The sequence below is a fragment of the Lasioglossum baleicum genome, chromosome 12 (assembly GCF_051020765.1).
Source record: "Lasioglossum baleicum chromosome 12, iyLasBale1, whole genome shotgun sequence".
Classification (NCBI taxonomy): domain Eukaryota; kingdom Metazoa; phylum Arthropoda; class Insecta; order Hymenoptera; family Halictidae; genus Lasioglossum; species Lasioglossum baleicum.
Window position 1 is genome coordinate 1,326,419 of NC_134940.1, and position 21,278 is coordinate 1,347,696.

A 21,278-nucleotide genomic window follows, 5' to 3' on the forward strand; every position below is an offset into this window, starting at 1 on the left:
GCGGCGGCCCAGGGCGCGCTCTGATCGGTCCGTGTTTTTCGTTAATAACTCCTAAACAAAGCCGCAGTTGACTTTGGTGCAAAGGAAAATGTCTCTTAGAATGGTCTCAGGAACCACCCCCTTTCGGGATTTTCACGAATTTTGGGACACCCTGTATAAGCTCTTACATTTCTACTCTCGTGGGCTAGTACTGTCGTAATCACGAATCGTGTTGCGTCGTGCTGCATCTCGGAAGTCAACTACCAGTGAGATCGGGTGTTCGTTCCTTTTGAATCAAAGTTTAACCGTACAGATTCCGCGAGTTCGGTGTAAAATCTGTTAGGCAGTGATAAGGTTGCTCCGAGACCCCCGCATTGCCAGTGCGTCAAGACCGTGCGTCTTATTGTTAGGTTATGTAATATCATCTTTCAATTCTTTCTACTCTAAATTCAAAATCCATTCGCGACACTTACACAATTGTAATATGAATTCTGATAGTAAGAATATATTTGTGTTCTTTGATAATTAACGCGAATTCATTAAACCCTTTATTATTGTCCAATATCCTAATCAAGTAATTGAACGTCCCCACACGATATAATCTTACCGCTCGGATTGTATAAATTAAATTATACTAGTTACGAGGCTTATACTAATTATCCTAGCGATTCCCTGATTAAGCTTCAGGTTCATTCGCGACATTCCAATTGTCCAAACAGAGATTTATCCAACCTAGCGCCTCCCCAATTTCGCATTGGGCTCGTCCGCATCCTAACAGCTCCCTAATTTCGCATCAGGTTCGTCTGTGCTATTATACAACCTCCTAGCAGCTCCCCGGTTTCGCATCGGGTTCGTCCGCGTTCCTTAACTAACAAATTGATACCATATTCCTAGGGTAACAACCCTTCGCCGGCCACTCGTGCTGCTCCCGGCCGTGGCTTGTAACAATTTCAATTTCAATTTCAATTTCAATTTCAACTTCAATTTCAATTTTTATTGTAATTGTAATTTTTATTGTTTGTAATAATTTTTAATTGCAATTGTTATCTGTGTATTACACTTTTTATGCCAATTCCACATGCGTTCTTTCAATAAAGCTATTTATTGGTTTAGCTCTAAACTCGTTTTTGTCGAAATCTTTTTTTACTCGTCCCTTCTTTTATTTTAATTAACATTCATGCACCTATAAGACTTCTTAGGGACCGCTTAAAGTCCTCCTACGAACGTCTCGTGAACGTCTTTTAGACGTCAGACAGATGTTTTAAAGACGTCTTTAAGACGTACTTTTTCTAACACAAGATGTTCACAAAGACATTCATAAGACATTAAGACGTCTGGATCTCCAACTGCAGACGTCTAAAAGACGTCTTAAATACATCTTTGTGCTATCTGGGTTTCTACAAACGTTTAACACAAGCATTAAAAAGGTGTTGAAAAATATTTATATAATGTACTGTGAACTGTACGTACATATATCGAATTATTAATAATTTTGCAAATATGAAATTCTAAATTTTAAGAAAAAAAGTATTTCAAAAAAACAGAAAAGCAGAAATGAATACTTTTGTACATTTTAAGTAAGAAATATAAACTTAATGTACAATATATGGAGGTATAATGAGTAAATTTTTTAAGTTGTAATATTGAGAATGTTATAAACTATTACTGACGAGACGCGTTTTCGAAGAATTAAATATTCGAGCAATAAAATTTCGAGGCACTTAATTTTGTTAGACTGTATGTACCTATAGTGGAAATAGAAAAATAAAACTGAAGTAGCTTAGCAACATTCGTTCGTGCATGAATGATTTCATAACATTCTTAAATGTGTTTTCTGCAGAGATTTTTCTATTTCTCGTTAATATCATAATACCTTTTATCGCAAAATTTATGTACTTAAACCATCAGTGTTTCACACGTTCCCACGCTTCGTTGAACTTCCTCGCCTCTTTCGCAACTCTTCGTATTATCGCCCATTCATCAATGTTACGTTGTCATATACAGGGTGTTTAGCTACAGGTGGGAGAAAATTTAAGGGGTGGTTCGCAACGATAATATAAGACGAAAATGAAGAATTAAAAAATTACGATTTCGGCTTCGTTTTCATTCTTCATTTTCGTCTTATATTATCGTCGAGAACCACCCCTTAAATTTTCTCCCACCTGTAGCTAAACACCCTGTATATCTTGCTTGAATTAAGAAACATAACTGCAGCATCCAATTGTGAAAAGGTCAAAAATTTCAACCTGCACATCGAACGAAATAACATGGCGATTACAATGTAATTAATTCTACGTAATAATGAATATACAGGGTGGATCGCCACTTATTACCGCTCCGATTTCTATGATTATTATTATTCCTATCGGAAAATGGTTCACGCAAAGTCACTGACTTTTTAAAAATGAAAACATATTTTTTTTGCACCACTTAATGAATCTTGACACTCCTTACAAGAAAGCAACCAAGAAAGTAACCAAGAAGGTAACCAAAAATTTTTTCCTTTTTCCTATGTTATCCAGTAGATTTGGACGAGAAGATGTGAGAAATCCAAGTCTCGATCCTGGAGAATCAATGGTTTAAAAGTTATAAGTGTTTAAAGTTGAGCGATTTACTGTGTTTTTGACAGGTTAGCGCCGCGCCGCCATGTTGTGCGTAGTGACGGTAGCGCACCGCTATCGAATATACCGTACGCCGTACATGGTATTATTTTCGTTTTTCGTACTACGCAAGTTTTAAAGTCTGGAAGATAAGTTTAATATTACATGATATATTTTCATGATTCAGAAAAAAGTGGTATGACGTACTATGGTACGTACTATGGTACTATGACGCACCATACTCAGGAATTTGAAAAAGATTGAGCATAATACTTAAGATAATATTTCATTGCTAAATTAAATCTGTGGTAGTACTCTTTCGATTTCTACATACATATATGCAATATGTAATCTACATTTTTTCGTGTTTTTCATTTTTTACAACCAGAGTTTGCAACAGAGAAATTTGAAAATGATACCTAATATGTGGCTTAGTATCTGAAATATGAAATGTGTCAGATTTTTTTCCGAATTTTGAGTTGTCAATAAATAGGGGAAAAAGCCAAACACTGGTTTTTCGATTGTCCTCAATAACTACCCTTACAGATGCGATTCGGGGCTGAAACTTGGCAGAGAGGATTTGGATAGGCTATCAAATGGTCCAAGCTCGATTAAAATCCCGCCAAACCCGGGTATAGCCTTTGCGTGATTTCGAGGGTGGCATTGTTACATGTTAATAGTTTTTTTGTAGGTGGACGGGTAGAGGACGAATGAAGGTCAACTCTGTTTTTTCAATTAAAATGACATATGTACTTTTATATATATTAAGTAATAGGGCGTTTTAAGACGCGTACAGTGACACACGACTCAAGGTCATTCAGGATCGTTGAAGGTCAACTGCGATGGAAAATATTTTACTTGTTTTATAGGCCTGTTTTAGGTGCCCCAGTCTGTATTGAATTTTAGTAATGCTTATCATGAAACTCTGCATCATTTCTAATTCAATTAATATGTGTAATATTCTACTAGAAAATTAATTTGTTATTCAAACATTCCTCTACAGTTTTGAATCCATTATTGTTGTACAGTTTCCAAAATAGGTACATATAAATGGACACTAGAAAAATAAATGTTTGTTTCGTTAATCAACATTGACATAATTTTAAGCTTAAGTTGAAAAAAATAAACTGACGTAGGCTAAATTGTAAGGGGTTAGACTACTGCGCCGAAAAGGCAGGAAATTTTTAATTGCGAATTATGAAAAAAAGATTAAATACCCAATTGAGTTGACTTCATAACTGAATTTTGGATTATCTGAATCCAAAAAGCAGCATTTTTACATTTATTGTACTTCAATATCTAAGCGCATTAAAGGAACCATTATTTAATTATTTCAAAATTCACCGAATAACAACGCTTTAGGGAGAATATGTCAATTTTTGCGACAGATGTGTTACTTTGTTTATAAATGCTGAAACAATAATATTGTTTTTCCATATAATCAATTACTTTCATAATAATTTAATATTACTCCTTGTTTCGGCTTCGACTGTTGGTCGGAAATGCCGGGGTGCCGGGATCGCCCAGATTTGAGCGCGCGAGGAAAGAGAACGTGAGGGATAGAATAACGAAGAAACTCGCGAGAGTGGAATGGTTCGTTTGAATGTAACAAATCACTTTATTAACGCTAGGTTTTATTCGATTTGTCAAATGAGCGAGAGTATAGAATAAGGCGCGAGAATACAGAATAAGGGTCTATCCATAAATTGATCCTTCAAACTAGTGGGTTATTTCATGAAAAAATGATACGGTCCGCTCAAGTGTGAAACGGGGCTTATTGTTACGTTCGTAACAATAAACCCACTAGTTTGAAGGATCAATTTATGGATAGACCGTATGGGGCGATTAACTTCATCAATCGATTGAATCAGTCTCCGATTTTTCAATGATTACTTTTTGAATCGTACACATTAATCAATCGATCTTGATTAAAATTTTAATCGATTAATGCCCAACTCTGCAACTCTCCAATTTTTCCAATTAATTCTTCAAAGGATTGTATAGACATACGAAAACAATTAAAAAATTTGTCTTCGTTGTTACGTAAATCTACGTATAACGAGACAAACGCGCCTTTTAAACTTCGCTTAGCAATAAGCGGATGTACCCAGTATCGCCTGTTCGTTAGAATTTCTTTTTTCTTTTTTTTATTTATATAATGAACAGCAACAACATTAAGCCGTAATTCTGTTATACTTGAATAATATTGCAGGCTATATGTATACTATCGATTGAAGCTGCATGCGACTGCGGACGCTCCGCTTGACTGTGAAAACAGCATCGACTCGTCCGCGCTCCGCGGTCCGCGCGCGGAGTGCGGACGGTCCGCTCAAGTGTGAAACGGGGCTTAGCCGTTAAACGGGGCCTTAACAGCGGGGTCTAACTCCTTACTTTGAATCCCGAACACTCCTCAATAATATCAAATTTTCTATATAATTAATTATTTTCATAATAATTTAATTTTACTCCCCCTCAATACTATTAAATTTTCTATATAATTAATTATTTTCATAATAATTTAATATCACTCCTCAATAATATCAAATTTTCTGTATAATTAATTATTTTCATGATAACTTATTTAATATTACTCCTCAATAATATCAAATTCTCTATACAATTAATTATTGTCATAATAATTTAATATTACTGCTCAATAATATTGTTTTTCAATATTAAAAGTCGTTTCGGAATGTTCCGAGAATATATATAGTGATCGGATCAATACATATACATAGATTGAGATTTCATGTTCGGCGTTTCGGAAAATGTCAGTTCGAGATAAATGCGTATTAAGTTCAACCCTCTCAGCGCACACCTACGCTGGCTTACGTTCGACGCTGCAAATCCGTAACTAAGCTGTATTTACATTTCTAACTTTCTGCATTTTATTTTAAAAACTTCAGCTTATCATTTACGCTACAAACAAATTTTCGAATTTTCCGGTTAACTGGAGATTCCGAGATTGTAGAAACTATTAACTTGCTTCTGAATTCAATGAATAATTGTTTTATTTCATTATGTTATAGTAGCCACATTGTGATTTAAACTAGACAGGGTGTTTCGTCTAAAACAGGACACCTAAATATCTGTTCAGGTTATTGTGATGCAAAAAATATTTGTTACGTAATGTGCATGGTGTCGATGGACCAAATATCTGGCAAGAATATTTTTTTCCAAAGGTCATTTTTTCGGAGTTATCAAGATCATCGATGTTTTTTGATACATAACTACATTTTTATTTTATTTCATCGGGTAACTGTTCGATAAATACATTCAGATATTTATAAAAACATGACCTTCAAATGACCTTGATCTTCGAAAATTGGCGTTCCTTTGCGCGGTCCATCTCTTTAGGCTATTGTGATGCAAAAAATGTTTGTTACGTAATGTGCATATCATTAGTGGACCAAATATCTAGCAAGAATATTTTTTTCCAAAGGTCATTCTTTCGGAGTTATCAAGGTCATCGATGTTTTTTGATACATCACTACATTTTTATTTTACTGCATTGGGTAACTGATCGAAAAATACATTCCGATATGTATAATAACATGACCTTCAAACAACCTTGATCTACGAAAATTAAAGTTTTACCTTCAGATCAAGCTCAAGGTCATGTTATTATACATATCTGAATGTATTTTTCGATCAGTTACCCGATGCAATAAAATAAGAATGTAGTTATGTACCAAAAAACATCGATGACCTTGATAACTCCGAAAAAAATTACCTTCGGAAAAAAATATTCGTGCCAGATATTTGGTCCACTGATGATATACACATTACGTAATAAATATTTTTTGCATCACAATAACCTGAAGAGATATTTAGGTGGTCTTACTTAAACGGACCACCCTGTATACATACAGTGGGTGTAGAAAGTATTCGTACACCTTTTAAAAACTAATAACTTTTTTATAATTGTACCAAACAACCTGATTTTTTATAATCAACTAGAAGCATTGGTTTACGAAATGATATGCGAAAAAGATTTTCCAAATAATTGTAATTTACAAGGTTAAATGCAAAAATAAAAAAGGCATTTTGTAAAACTTTTTTTTGGGCCCTTAATAAAAATTTAAAATATATATTTTGCAGATATATGTTAGTTATACACATTTCATCGAAAATCGAAATCGGTTGACGAAATTCTGTTTATTTTAAGCAGAAACTGATCAAAAGTCGTGTAAACCTTCGATTTTCACCATTTTTAACCGCTTGTAGCTCATATGTATGTTGATCGATTTCGATGAAATTTAAAGCATTTAAAATTTAAAGTGCCCAAATAAAAAAAGTTTTAAAAATTGCCTTTTCTATTTCTGCATGTAACCTTGTAAATTATAATTTGTGGAAAATTTTTCTTGCATATCATTTCGTAAACCAATGCTTCTAATTGATTATAAAAAATCAGGTCGTTTGGCACGATTATAAAAAAGTTATTAGTTTTTAAAAGGTGTACGAATACTTTGTACACCCACTGTAGGAGTAAATCCCATTACATTACAAGAAGAATACATATACATGTAGGATGATATGCAGAAGCTTTTACAGCTTAATATCTTCGAAACTATCACGGTAGAACAGTATAACCAGACAGCGGATCTTTATGCAAATTTTTATAGATAAGTTTCATGAACGTAGAATTAAGTGGACTTTTATTTCTTGTAATAACAATTTTGGTTCATGAAAAATAACCTAAACGTAGATTAGACGTGATTGAACCAGATTTGGGCACATTTTATCTAAAATAAGATAACAAATAATTTGAAAGAGTATTTTTAATATTATAATTATTTGAAGTATTTTATTATTTTTATTCGATAAGAGAGAGAGTTACCTGGGAAAAGTACATTTATTTCGTTTTCAATTAAAATGAATTATTTCAAAGAATTATGTACTCCAACAACTTGACTCAAATTAAATAAGAAATAATTTTAGAGTTATATACAATAATAGAGTATTAGGTTCAACGAGTTATATTGTAGATACAGTGAGCCACGAAAGTATTTGAACACACTTTAAAACAGTATAACTTTTTTGTGATTGTACCAAACTACCTGATGTTCAGTAAGCAAGTAGCCGTAATTCAATTACAATGTATTTTATAATTGTACTCCATTGCAATTACGAATTACATTGTAATTTAATTGAATGAAGATCTGAATTATGAATCACGATATAACTGAATTACAATGTAATTCGATTACTTTGTAATTATAATTCTAGAGTAATTCAATTGTAATTCTGCACAACTCTGCACCGTACAAGTGTAGTGCTATTTATTTTCGTTTCTTTCGAACATTTGATCAATCGTTTGTGTATTATGTAATACAAATATATATTTTATAAAGTATAATTTATTAAACCAGATATACAGTAAGTGTCGTCGGTTTCAGAATCTGCGAGGTATTAATCGTACTTATGTTGTTTCAACATACCTCGGATGCCGCATTAACAACAATAGATTACACGTATCTGTTACAGTTAACTATTATAGTATTTACATAAGCCCTGGTTTATTTACAATTCCTGCAGATAAGTTCGTGGATCTGTTTGCACCGTTTCTTATCACGGTTACAGTTGATCAAAGCATCACACCTCGCAATTCTTTACTCTGCCCGTTCAACGGAGTCTGTGAGATTCAATTTCGGTGAGAAACCGTCAGTATTACGGAGTCCACATTCTAAATCGAGTACTTTTCTCGAAAGACTCCTGCCAGATTTGCACTGAATCCTTTAGTATTGAATGTCTCTTGGAACCGTACGTTCGTGTAATCAATCTTATTTGTACTTGTTTTACGCAAGCATTTTAAGATTGAAGACTATAGCATTAATTTAAAGGGTTTGCAACACTGTAAGCCTAATAAAATGGAGTAAATCTAATCATTTTTTGCGCATAGAAAGATACTATAAAAAGAATTTTTTAGGGAATATTAACCCTTTGCACTCGAAGCAATTTGAATTCCAAAATCGAGATATTTGTTTCAACCCAGATAATTTTTGTTCTATGTAATCTTTTTTACATTGTGCAAATCAAATTGAACCTGTTTTCTTATATGACAGTTGAGCTTTTTAAAATTTATAGAATATAGTCAAATTTAATAATGTTAAAACTGTTTTGAATAATGGTATGGCAACTTTTAGTGGCGCCTCAGACTCGCCATTCGAGTGCACAAGGTTAAGCAAAACATTTTAGCTTTATTTTCATATTTTTCTTATTATATAAAATTGCAGCAGAACTACCAGCAAAACCTTGGTAATTTCCACGCAACGGTAAAAGTGACTGGAATATAAAAACTAAAAAATTGTTGTATTTACTTACATAAAAAAGGAGTATTTTTGTGAAGCGGTGCAGCGTATGATATTTTAATAATTTTTAAAAATGAGGAAATGGCGACTGGTAAAAGCAAAAGTTTCTTTCTCGCTGATAAAAATCAACTTCAAGCATTTATAAAAATTCAACAAATGAGAAGATAAGAATTCAACAATCTATTTTTGTTTAAGTTAATACAGCCATATTTTATTTTTTATATTCCAGTCACTTTTACCGGTAGGTGCAGCTTCCAAGATCTTGCTAGACATGGAGTAAAATAATATTATACATACAGGGTGTTTAGCTACAGGTGGGAGAAAATTTAAGATGTGGTTCTCGACGATAATATAAGACGAAAATGAAGAATAAAAAAATTGCGATTCCGCCTTCGTTATTTAGTTATTAACAATTAAAAATCCGCTGAAAATGCTGCAACACTTCTAACAAAAGCGTACGTTGCGTACGTCAAACAGGCGCGCGACAGTCTCGTATCAAGTGACAAACGCATGCATACCTTGGTTCTCATTTGGGTCCCCAGCGAGGTGAAAATGTTTAAAAAATCGTTGGACGACAGTGAACCTACCTACTCGTTAAAATCCACAAGGGCATTTCTAATATCCGCCCTATGGAATTATCGAGTAGAAGGGGTCCAATGCCCTTTCACTTTTGAATTCTTCTCACACATATCCTTATCCTGCACTATAATTGTTCATAACACCGTACTTAATATACTGGAATAAACGCTCTAGCACTATTTACAATATCATACACACGCACTACTAGTTTACAGAGAGTACAAGTTTACTGAGGGGAATGAGGAGAATGTAAAGAACTGCTAATCCTTTAATGTTGAAACACTGCACTTTATTGAACTTGATCTACGTCGCGAGACTCGCTCACAGACGAAACGGACATCTGGAGGTCGTGTGTGATTTCTGCGAACGGACATCTCCGACGCGTGCGAGAGGAATCGTCCGTATAAGCTAGCATTCGTATGCACACTGATTCAAGACAGCTGATAGTGATGAGGTCGTTGCCAGATCGATAAAACAAATGAAGATCTACAGCAAACTACCGCCCAAACATCGCGCGTTGCTATACCAATACATTGTCTATCCTGTTTTCACGAATTTCGTGATTCTTTCTCATTCTGTCTGTGACCGCGAAATATCTCATGTGTATGCATTGACCACATCAACTGTCTTGAATCAGTGTGCATACGGATGCTAGCTTGTACGGACGATTCTTCTCGCACGCGTCGAAGATTTCCGTTCGCAGAAATCACACACGACCTCAAAGATATCCATTGCGTCTGTGAGCGAGTCTCGCGTCGTAGATCAAGTTCAATAAAGTGCAGTGTTTCAACATTAAAGGATTACCAGTTCTTTACATTCTCCTCATTCCCCTCAGTAAACTTGTACTCTCTGTAAACTAGTAGTACGTGTGTATGATATTGTAGATAGTGCTAGAGCGTTTATTCCAGTATACTAAGTACGGTGTTATGAACAATTATAGTGCAGGATAAGGATTTGTGGATATGTGTGAGAAGAATTCAAAAGTGAAAGGGCATTGGACCCCTTCTACTCGATAATTCCATAGGGCAGATATTAGAAATGCCCTTGTGAATTTTAACGAGTAGGTTGGTTCACTGTCGGCCAACGATTTTTTAAATATTTTCACCTCGCTGGGCCCCAAATGAGAACCAAGGTATGCATGCGTTTGTCACTTGATACGAGACTGTCGCGCGCCTGTGTGACGTACGCAACGTACGCTTTTGTTAGAAGTGTTGCAGCATTTTTGGCGGATTTTTAATTGTTAATAACTAAATAACGAAGCCGAAATCGCAATTTTTTTATTCTTCATTTTCGTCTTATATTATCGTCGAGAACCACACCTTAAATTTTCTCCCATCTGTAGCTAAACACCCTGTACAGTACAACTCGACCATTTATTAATTATCCTGTAAGGGTGCAGGATGTGTCTCCTGAAGTCTCCTCATTTCTCGATAATGTAAAGATGGGATTTTTCAGTATAGTCAAAGGCGCCAGATAAAAGATCGATCTAGGCCTTACGAGAAGAAACAATTTTATTGGAGAATATGTAACATTAAACAAAAAATCGGTGCGTGAAGAAGATAGCATACATTTCTTAAAATAACTAAAACATTAAGTATGTGTATAAAAAAATAATGTCTTAATATTTTGTAACTCCGCCTTTTGTTTGTATAACTTGCAATAAACGTTTCGGTAGAGATTTATATAATTTTTTAATCACGTTTCTGCTTAACGATACCCATTTTGGTTCAATACAAGTTTTTAATTCGTCAAGGGTTCGAAATTGTCTTCCGCTGGCTTATATGTACCTTAGGGTGGACCTTATTTTCCACCATCGAAATTTTTATGTGCGACCCTCTAGATTTGTTCCATTTGATAATAAAATAATTTCTGCAAAAGCGGAAGTCGATAGGACAAAGGGAAAGGGTGCCACAATTGACTTGAAGTTTGGAAATTTCACTAGTTTTACTCCAATTCTATCTATAACTCCATTGTAACATTTCCGCTGAAAAAATTATTATTATTTACCAAAAGTATCATTTCTCGGTTATTTAATAACAATATTTACTTATAAGTTTGAATAATTTATTCGAAAGTTTGAACCTTTAGCGTATAAGAGTACAAGAGTACTACAATATGAAATGAAAACCACTGTTACCTGTCAGCAAGGTTTTGCTTGCTGCAGCTACCTGAGAACCTTTTACCTATTCCACTGACCCTCGGAAACTTTCCGTTAGGCCCTTTAGAAGCCTCCCCTCTTTTATGGTTATACCTAAACTCATTTCGTACGTCCATCGACAAGAGAACTCACTTCTCACTGCAGTCTAGGCCGAATCTTCGTAGCACTCGCATTGGAAATACTACAGAGAGTTGAGTAAGATGGAAACAAGGAGCAGTGATCAGTTATTCCTATTAAATCACTTTGAGTCACAAATTGTTGGGGCTAAATTACCAAGCAACGGACAACTTTTACGTGTATTGTTCTATAATATGCGAAAAGTGAACTTAAATCTACGTGAAAGTGCGGCTTTAGTGATGAAAGAAGTAGAAATTTTCTGGGAAAAGGCGAGAATTCCAATAAAAAAAACATCGGATAGTATTAATAAAGTGGAAAAACTATACAACAAATGGCGAACGCTTAATAAAACCGCGAATCGCCAAAATGATCTACAGAGAAAGCGAGAACAAGAATTTATAGATTCATTAGAGGATTTATTCGATATCGCACATGCGAATGCCTTAGAAATGATTTCTGTAGAGGAAGATAAGATATTCCTCCTGCAGCAGAGGGAAAAGAGACGAATCGGTTCGATGGCATCTATTGATCGTAAATTAGTAGAGAAAGAAGAAAGACAAGCAGAGCGGAAGGAACAACAAGAGATGCGGTGGCAACGGGCTCAGGAATCATCGATCAATGGTAATGTTTTGAAGTTATTTCTAATGCTTTCACATTTATATTTTCCAATTATAGCAAATTTATTTTTACGTTATAGATTCAGTACAATTAGAATCAACGTCCACATCCAGTGATGAAGAGACAGAAGTCCCGTTAGCAAGAACCATAGAAATTCTTTCGGACGAGCCTCAGGTACCTGACGGTGATGACACCGAGGCAGAGGACTACAATATACCTGGGCCGAGTAACCCCAAGAAAAGACGAGGAAAGCAGAAGGTTATTACTCCAAAATTAGTAGCTGTTTTAGATTCGTGTAGAATAAGCGACCGTGATGCAATTCGAATTGTTATGGCAACAGCAGAATGTTTAGGTCATGACCTAAATGAATTAATAATAAATAGAACATCTATTCGAAGATATCGACATAATTATCGGTCTGAGCATGCAGCACAGTTGCAAGAAATGTTCGGACAAATTAATCTTAGGGGCATAACTATTCATTGGGATGCTACACTTATACCAGATATAAGCCACAAAAATGTAGAACGATTACCGATAGTTATAAGTTGCGGGGAAATTAAAAAATTATTGGGAATTCCAGTTATACCATCGGGTAGTGGGGCCAATCAAGCGTCGGCAATCTTCTCTAAGACAGAAGAATGGAATTTATCACAGCAAGTAGAAGCCCTTTGTTTTGATACGACCGCAACCAACACCGGCAGAATACAAGGAGCCTGCGTTCTATTGGAACAAAAATTAGAAAAAGAATTATTGTATTTGCCATGCCGTCACCATATTTATGAATTAATTTTACGTGCTGCATTTGATACAAAAATGAAAAAGTCGACGGGTCCAGATGTTCCTCTTTTTAAGAAATTTAAAAATTCTTGGAGTTCAATAAATAAAGACAATTTTAAGCCCGGCGTAGAAGATGAATTTGTACGTCAAAATGTAATAGAGATTGATAAAAAGATTGAAGCGGCAATACACAATTTGCAACAAATTCAACCGAGGGATGATTACAAGGAACTGATAGAACTTATGATAATTTTTCTAGGCGGAACTCCACCTAAAGGTGTTAGATTTAAGATGCCTGGCGCATTCCACCATGCGAGGTGGATGGCTAAGGCTATATATTGCATAAAAATTTATATTTTTAGGAATGAATTTCATTTAAGTAGTGAGAAAAAGTTATGGATACAAAGTATTTGTATTTTTTTAATTAATATATACATACTCGCTTGGGTACGTACCACTGTACCTGCGATAGCACCCCGGTTAGATTTAGAACTATTAAGTGATCTATGGAAATATAAAGAGATTGACGAAACCATAAGTAATGCTACGTTGCAAAAACTGAGCAATCACTTATGGTACTTGTCACCAGAAAATGTGGGATTGTCATTTTTTGATCCACACATTTCTGTAGAAATTAAAAAAAAGATGGTTGAAGCACTCAACAAAGAAGAAGAACAAAATTGTAAAAAATTGGTCATTCCTAGAAAAGATATTAAACTATATACAGGGTGTCCCAAAATTCGTGAAAATCCCGAAAGGGGGTGGTCCCTGAGACCATTCTAAGAGACATTTTCCTTTGCACCAATGTCAACTGCGGCTTTGTTTAGGAGTTATTAACGAAAAACACGGACCAATCAGAGCGCGTCCTGGCCCGCCGCGCCGCGCCGCGCCGGCAAGCGAGTGTCGGTGGTACGCCGCGACATCGCAACGAACAAGAGTTTCTCGATAATGTGAATCCTCTCCGATTTCGATGAGCTTTAGATACGTTGTCCAGACCATGATTCTGAACAACATTTCTCTTTAGATTTTTTGGCGATCGGCTTTAGTTTGCGAGATAATCGTAAAAAAAGAGAAGAAGCAGAAACTGATTGAATTAAAAACTCACGTATTCAGCCGTAAATCCATTTGCTGCTTCGAAATGTGTGTCACTGGGTCACTCGGTGACGAACTGCACAGATGTCTTCAGGTACACGGCAGTACCGAAAGCCAAGGGACGTACGGCCAGGTCGACGAACTGCACAGCCGGTGGTAGAAGGCCTAAGGGATGCGCGGTCAAGTCGACGATCCAGAATTTAACTTTCACTTTCGAATCGATAAATAATTCGTATGTTTATTTTACACAGATGCCTTGAAATTTTTCCACACTCACAATCACTGTTCACATTTGTCAACACATAGTTATGCACTAATAATAATTGCCATATCCCTTGTACTGCTGCACAAATCACAACAATCAGGTAATGCAATCACTAGACTGCGGATTTCATGCATTTGTAGCAATCATGAGTAGGTGCATTTTAATACACTAGAGAGATTAAAATAATTTCAAAACACCAATGTATTATTTTCAAATTCTTAAAATGATCACAGTAAGAATCAAATATCTGTCTGGCTCCTGTCCCTTGTAATAGCGGCAGCCAACATTCATTTTGCATAAAGATTCGCAGTCTAGTGATTAGTTTAAATATAACAGTAAAAAAAACAGCTAATACATAGCAACCGTTAGCTTTGAATTTACAAGTCTTTGGAGATGTTCTCTCTACCGCGGCTCGAACGACACTGATTTTCCGCAAGATTTTTCTAAAGAATTTAGGAAGGGCATTTAGAGTGTCGAAATTCGAAATGCACGCTGCAGCACGAGAACGACGGGACGGTTGGACGAAAAACAGGATACGAGAAGGACCGCTTTAAGACTTATGGCAATCACATGTTTAGGTTTTCCTGTAGATTGGTACGCAGAGTCGATGGGTAACCGTTCGAAAACGTCGTCTGTCCTTCTTTTAGAAAGTTTCTTAAGGAAGGTATAGGACAATAGGGATGCTACGCTGACCTGACATTTTTACCCCTTGCTGGGTAAAAGGACGGATGACGTTTTCGAACAGTTACCCATCGACTCTACGTACCAACCTGCAGGAAAAACTAAACATGTGTTTGCCACAAAGCTTACAGCGGTCCTTCTCGCATTCTGTTTTTCGTCTAACCGTCCCGTCGTTCTCGTGCTACAGCGTGCATTTCGAATTTCGACACTCTAAATGCCCTTCCTAAATTCTTTAGAAAAATCTTGAGGAAAATCAGTGTCGTTCGAGCCGCGGTAGAGAGAACATCTCCAAAGACTTGTCAATTCAAAGCTAACGGTTGCTATTAGCTGTGTTTTTGATAGTGATATTTAAACTAATCACTAGACTGCGAATCTTTATGCAAAATGAATGTTGGCTGCCGCTATTACAAGGGACAGGGGAGCCAGACAGATATTTGATTCTTACTGTGATCATTTTAAGAAGTTGAAAATAATACTATGGTGCTTTGAAATTATTTTAATCTCTCTACTGTATTAAAATGCACCTACTCATATTTGCTACAAATGCATGAAATCCGCTGTCTAGTGATTGCATTACCTGATTGTTGTGATTTGTGCAGCAGTACAAGAGATATGGCAATTATTATTAGTGCATAACTATGTGTTGACAAATGTGAACAGTGATTGTGAGTGTGGAAAAATTTCAAGGCATCTGTGTAAAATAAACATACGAATTATTTATCGATTCGAAAGTGAAAGTTAAATTCTGGATCGTCGACTTGACCGCGCATCCCTTAGGCCTTCTACCACCGGCTGTGCAGCTCGTCGACCTGGCCGTATGTCCCTTGGCTTTCGGTACTGCCGTGTACCTGAAGACATCTGTGCAGTTCGTCACCGAGTGACCCAGTGACACACATTTCGAAGCAGCAAATGGATTTACGACTGAATACGTGAGTTTTTAATTCAATCAGTTTCTGCTTCTTCTCTTTTTTTACGATTATCTCGTAAACTAAAGCCGATTGCCAAAAAGTCTAAAGAGAAATGTTGTTCAGAATCATGGTCTTGACAACGTATCCAAAGCGCATCGAAATCGGAGAGGGTTCACATTATCGAGAAACTCTTGTTCGTTGCGATGTCGCGGCGTACCACCGACACTCGCTTGCCGGCGCGGCGTGGCGCGCTGGGCCAGGGCGCGCTCTGATTGGTCCGTGTTTTTCGTTAATAACTCCTAAACAAAGCCGCAGTTGACATTGGTGCAAAGGAAAATGTCTCTTAGAATGGTCTCAGGAACCACCCCCTTTCGGGATTTTCACGAATTTTGGGACACCCTGTATAGATATTACTATGGACAATTTTGTTTCTACACAAACATTGAAATTCTTTTCTAGATTTGATATAAATATAGATTTTATGTCTAAGGACCCAGCATTGTGGGAAGCGGATAATAATTATAAAGCGGCGACAAGAATTGTAGGGAATTTACAAATCGTTAATGATGTAGCTGAACGAGCAGTAAAATTAATGAAAGAGTATTCCGATTGTATTACCAAAGATGAAAACGAGAGACAGGACATTTTACAAATTGTATCAGAGTATAAACAGCGTTACCCTACAGTCGATAAAAAAACATTAAGTCAACATTTATAATAAATACCACCAATATTTATAAACGTATGTATTTATTAATAACAAAATATATTGCAAAAAAATATTGCAATCTTCGTTTAAACAAATTAATTTAATTGTTAATAAATAACTTTTTTTTATTACAATTAAAGATATTGGTCTAAAATGACATCTAATAATGAAATAATGTGCTAAAAACTGTTTTTCCTATTTTTAGTGAAATTTAATTTTTTTACATAAACAAAGTCGTTGTGGCACGTCTTCTCATTGCCCGATCGAGTTGATTTTTTACAGGGTTTATTTTTTCACTAAATGGCACAAATTGACGGGGTCGCACCATTAAAATTGCGAAAAAATTTTTTCACCAAGAGTAACTAAGGTCCACCCTAATGTACCTATTTGTCTAAATGGGCCCAGTAATTTTCTATAATATTTAAATCTGGAGACCTGGCTGGCCACTCCGAAATTTAAATATTTTCCCGGGTAAAATATTCTTTTACAATCTTCGCGTTACGAACACTTGCATTATCTTGCTGATAGATAAAGTTTGTGCCCGCAATTTTCGTCGATTAAACTAATGTACTTTGCACTATTCATTTTTCCATCAATAAACTTAATTTCCGTGTTTCCATAGTACCCAATTCCCGCCCACACCATTACTCCACCACCACCGAATTGTTGACTGAATAAAATTTTGTAGCCACCCTGTCCATCTAACATAAATCTCTTCTGATCACTAAAGATAATTTTTCGCCATTTTTTCTACATACTTCTCAGAAAATTGTAAACGAGATTCTTTGTGTTGTTTAGTTAGCGGTGGTTTACGCATTAGTTTTGGCGTTTTATGTGTATTTACATTCTTTTATAATATGTACCTTGTACATTACGTATCTTAGTATTTATTTAATTCTGCTGCAATTTCTCTTGCAGAAGCAGCAGAATTTGATGCAGTTCTTAAAATTTCACGCCGTTGATGATAAGTTGTCACTTTTGAACATCCTGCGCTCTTTTTTTCATATTCCTCTATATTTTTTAAGAAATTGTTAATATTTCAGGACCAGTCAATCTTTTACTGCGACTTCGCCAATTCTAGAACACGCACAATATGAAATACTTGTGGACCTGAACACTAGGGTGGACCTAAGCTATACTTGGCGAAAATTTTTTATCGAGATACAAAGCACGACGCCCCCCAGAATGGTTCTCTTTGGTGAGAAAAAAATTTGGGCAAAGTTTGAAATCGATCGAAAAAAAGGATCACGTGGCGCATTTAAATTGAAAATTTTGAAAATTTTGAAATTCATCGTAACTATAAAGTATTATATATCGTTAGATTTGTAATTTTTTTTTAAATAAGAATATGGAAAAATTATATGACCTTAATTAAAAAAAAAATAACGATGACCTTGAAATTTCGAAAATTTCATTTTTAAAAAAAATTTTTTTGTGCCATTATATTTACCATATTGAACAGTGCAACTTTTTCCTCTGACATTTTTTCGTATAACCACAAATAACAGAGATATGTCATTTTGTATTGTACTATTGTACTATACATGTGAATGAATATTTTGAATATATTCTACAGAATAGTGATAAGGAACTATTTCTTATATTCTAATGTAAGGCTATCCGCTTTTAAGATGGCAAGGACAGAGCGGGTCACCAAATAATACGCCGATCAATGGTGAAGCCGCTCGCCAAGAATGCATTTTATTAAATGAACAGACAAACAATACAAAATCTAGAGAGAGAATCCAAACTTGACAAGTCACTGGAAGAACGGGTCCTCAGACCCGAAGTGGCTGTAAGGACCCGCGCTGCCAGCGTATTTTATGACGCTACTCCTCTGGGTTTCCTTGAGAGGGAGGTAGCTGTGTGGTTCGCCTGTGCTGCGGACCCTCGACGTTCGATTTACATGTTTTTCGCTATTGTTGTTTTCGTTGCGTCAGGATATTGCTGGCGGTAATCTTTTACCATTTGCAGTACCAACTGCTTTTCTTCCTCATTGCGAGCTAAAATTTGATTGTATGTAATCCTGTATTAGCTTAACGGCTCTTTCTGCCGAATCATTGACCACAGGTAAAGCCTTAACTATATCTAAACCTAGTTTGTAAGAATCTTCATCTTGCCAAACTACTGGATCTTTTTTTAAAAATTCTGTCAATATATTAAATCTACTAAAAAATTTTCGGCTTTCGTCTGATATAAAACCTGAAATGTCCTCTTGCATGTGATCGGCCACATTAGTTGGTAAAATGACAAAGTTTTTATAATAATCGCCGCTACTAAAAGATCACTAATTGATCAAGAAACTCTTGTTCCTGTTGATCTTGTATCTAGGATCGTCGTTTACAACTCTTTTGTAAGACCTTCCACTTGTGGTATAATGACTCCAATTTCTCGACACAGCGACTGTTTAACTGTACTGGAATTTTGGCCTTTTCCCACAACACCTCCACTTCTTTAACAACAAGGTGTGCACTAGACCGAAGGTTCAATGTCACTTTCCGCAAATTATAAAATAGCACTCCTAAAACTTGTCGTTTCGATGGCAACATAGCGTCAATTATCTGATTTTCATCATGTTCTAATAAGAACAGTTTTTCGCGACTTCTACTTTCCATTGGGCTTCTCAATTTATATAGAAATTGAGTAGTCTTCCTGTATGACTACTGTAACGTCTCGCGTCTGCCAAATCTGGATTGAACGACGATGATCACGAGTCCGATTTTGTAAGTTGAGGTGATAGTTGATCAAAGACAACACTTGAGGTTGTATGTTCGCTTACTCGATACTGATGATTACAGTTCGTTAGCTCAGACAGATCTAATCGGTGGTTCTCTGATACATCTAAATCTTACTTCGGTGTGGATGTCGTTTGTTTGAAAAAGCGTGATGATTGGTTGATGGAGTTGAAAGTAATTGGTGGAAAAACTTGTAAGGATAGGAGTAGGAATAGGAGTGGGAGTTTAAGTACGGGTTGTTATAAAATTTTTAACGAGGGTTTACATCTGTTTCCCGGGTGTGCGCTTATGAATTTCAAGATAGGTAAAATTGTAAAAAAGTGGACTTAAGGTCCACGGGGTACATCTGGAGGTAACGTAATAAATTATATTCGGTCATAGGTAATAAATGGATATGTTTAAATATCTGTTATTTGTGGTTCTACGAAAAAATGTCAGAGGAAAAAGTTGCATTGTTCAATATGGTAAATATAATGGCATAAAAAATTTTTTTTTTTTAAATCAAATTTTCGAAATTTCAAGGTCATCGTTATTTTTTTTTAAATTAAGGTCATATAATTTTTCCATATTCTTATTTAGAAAAAAATTACAAATCCAACGATATATAATACTTTATAGTTACGATGAATTTCAAAATTTTCAAAATTTTCAATTTAAATGCGCCACGTGATCCTTTTATCCGATCGATCTTAAATTTTGCACAAATTTTTTTCTCACCAAAGAGAACCATTCTGGGGGGCGTCGTGAAAAAAATTCGTTGGTCAAAAAGTAAGGTCCACCCTACTGAACACTTTGACGTCTTGACGCTAATTGGATACATACAAATTTGACTGTGCAATAACGTTGACGGAGCAGTTAGCGCTACTGTTTACGTTTTCGTAAATAGAGTAAAACAAGCATTTACTCTGCACAGATACAACCTATTATTAACAGAGCACTGATATACAGAGTGTCTCAAAATTCCTTCAAGAGCCGGAAATGATCTCATGAGGAACCTCCCATTTCCGGCTCTTGAAGGAATTTTGAGACACCCTGTACAATACGAGAACTGTACAGCTTCTCAAATGTAGCTGTGCGGTTGACCAAATTCATAGGGATGCGCAGAAGAAAACAAAGACCGCACTCGATGAGAGAAGGATGCAACATTTGAACGGTAAAGTACACACCTCGTCAAAAGTGCGTACTGTCCATTATTTCTTACCGCAGTAAACATACAAAACAACTGTTTATATGTTTGTGTGAATACACTTGTGTCACTATACTTTTTAACTGAACTGTCGCAACGTGAATCGTTTGACAGGTGACGTATCGTTGTGAAGTTCCGCCTATTTACCACTGCGCAGCGGGATCATTTCCCCTTGCGGGGGACATTCAGCCGCACAGCTACATTTGACAAGCTGTAGTTATTCAACTATATTTGCGAATATTTACATAATTGGATAGTGTGCTATCTTTTTCTCGCGGAGTGTACATGCGCAGCTGTATGCTTCCGAATAATGCTAATTACGTTACGGAATAATGTAAATTACGCCTGGTTAACGAAAAAATAGGACTTTTGAGGGCGATCGCGGCCTAGATCGATCATTTATCTCGCGTTCTCGACTACTGAAAAACCTTTGTATTATCCAGAAATAAGGACGCGCATTCCGCACCCTTGTAATCCTGGAAAAACAAGTCTACCCCCTTAATGTTCCCTAAAGAAATCTTTCTTCACAGTATTTTTATATCCGAAAATAATGATAGATT

At 35.8% G+C, this 21,278-nt stretch overlaps 2 protein-coding genes across 4 annotated transcripts in view; one reads left to right on the plus strand and one right to left on the minus strand.

Annotated features, from left to right (window-relative positions):
* The window catches only part of LOC143214707 (cholecystokinin receptor type A), a 635,098-nt gene that overhangs the window by 417,772 nt on the left and 196,048 nt on the right, over nucleotides 1–21,278 (minus strand). The window lies entirely within an intron of this gene.
* Nucleotides 11,334–13,080, plus strand: LOC143213997 (uncharacterized). The gene is made up of 3 exons (XM_076434451.1): nucleotides 11,334–12,365; nucleotides 12,442–12,620; nucleotides 12,946–13,080. The coding sequence occupies exons 1-3, from the start codon at nucleotides 11,828–11,830 to the stop codon at nucleotides 13,024–13,026; spliced, it is 798 nt and encodes a 265-aa protein (XP_076290566.1). The 5' UTR covers nucleotides 11,334–11,827; the 3' UTR covers nucleotides 13,027–13,080.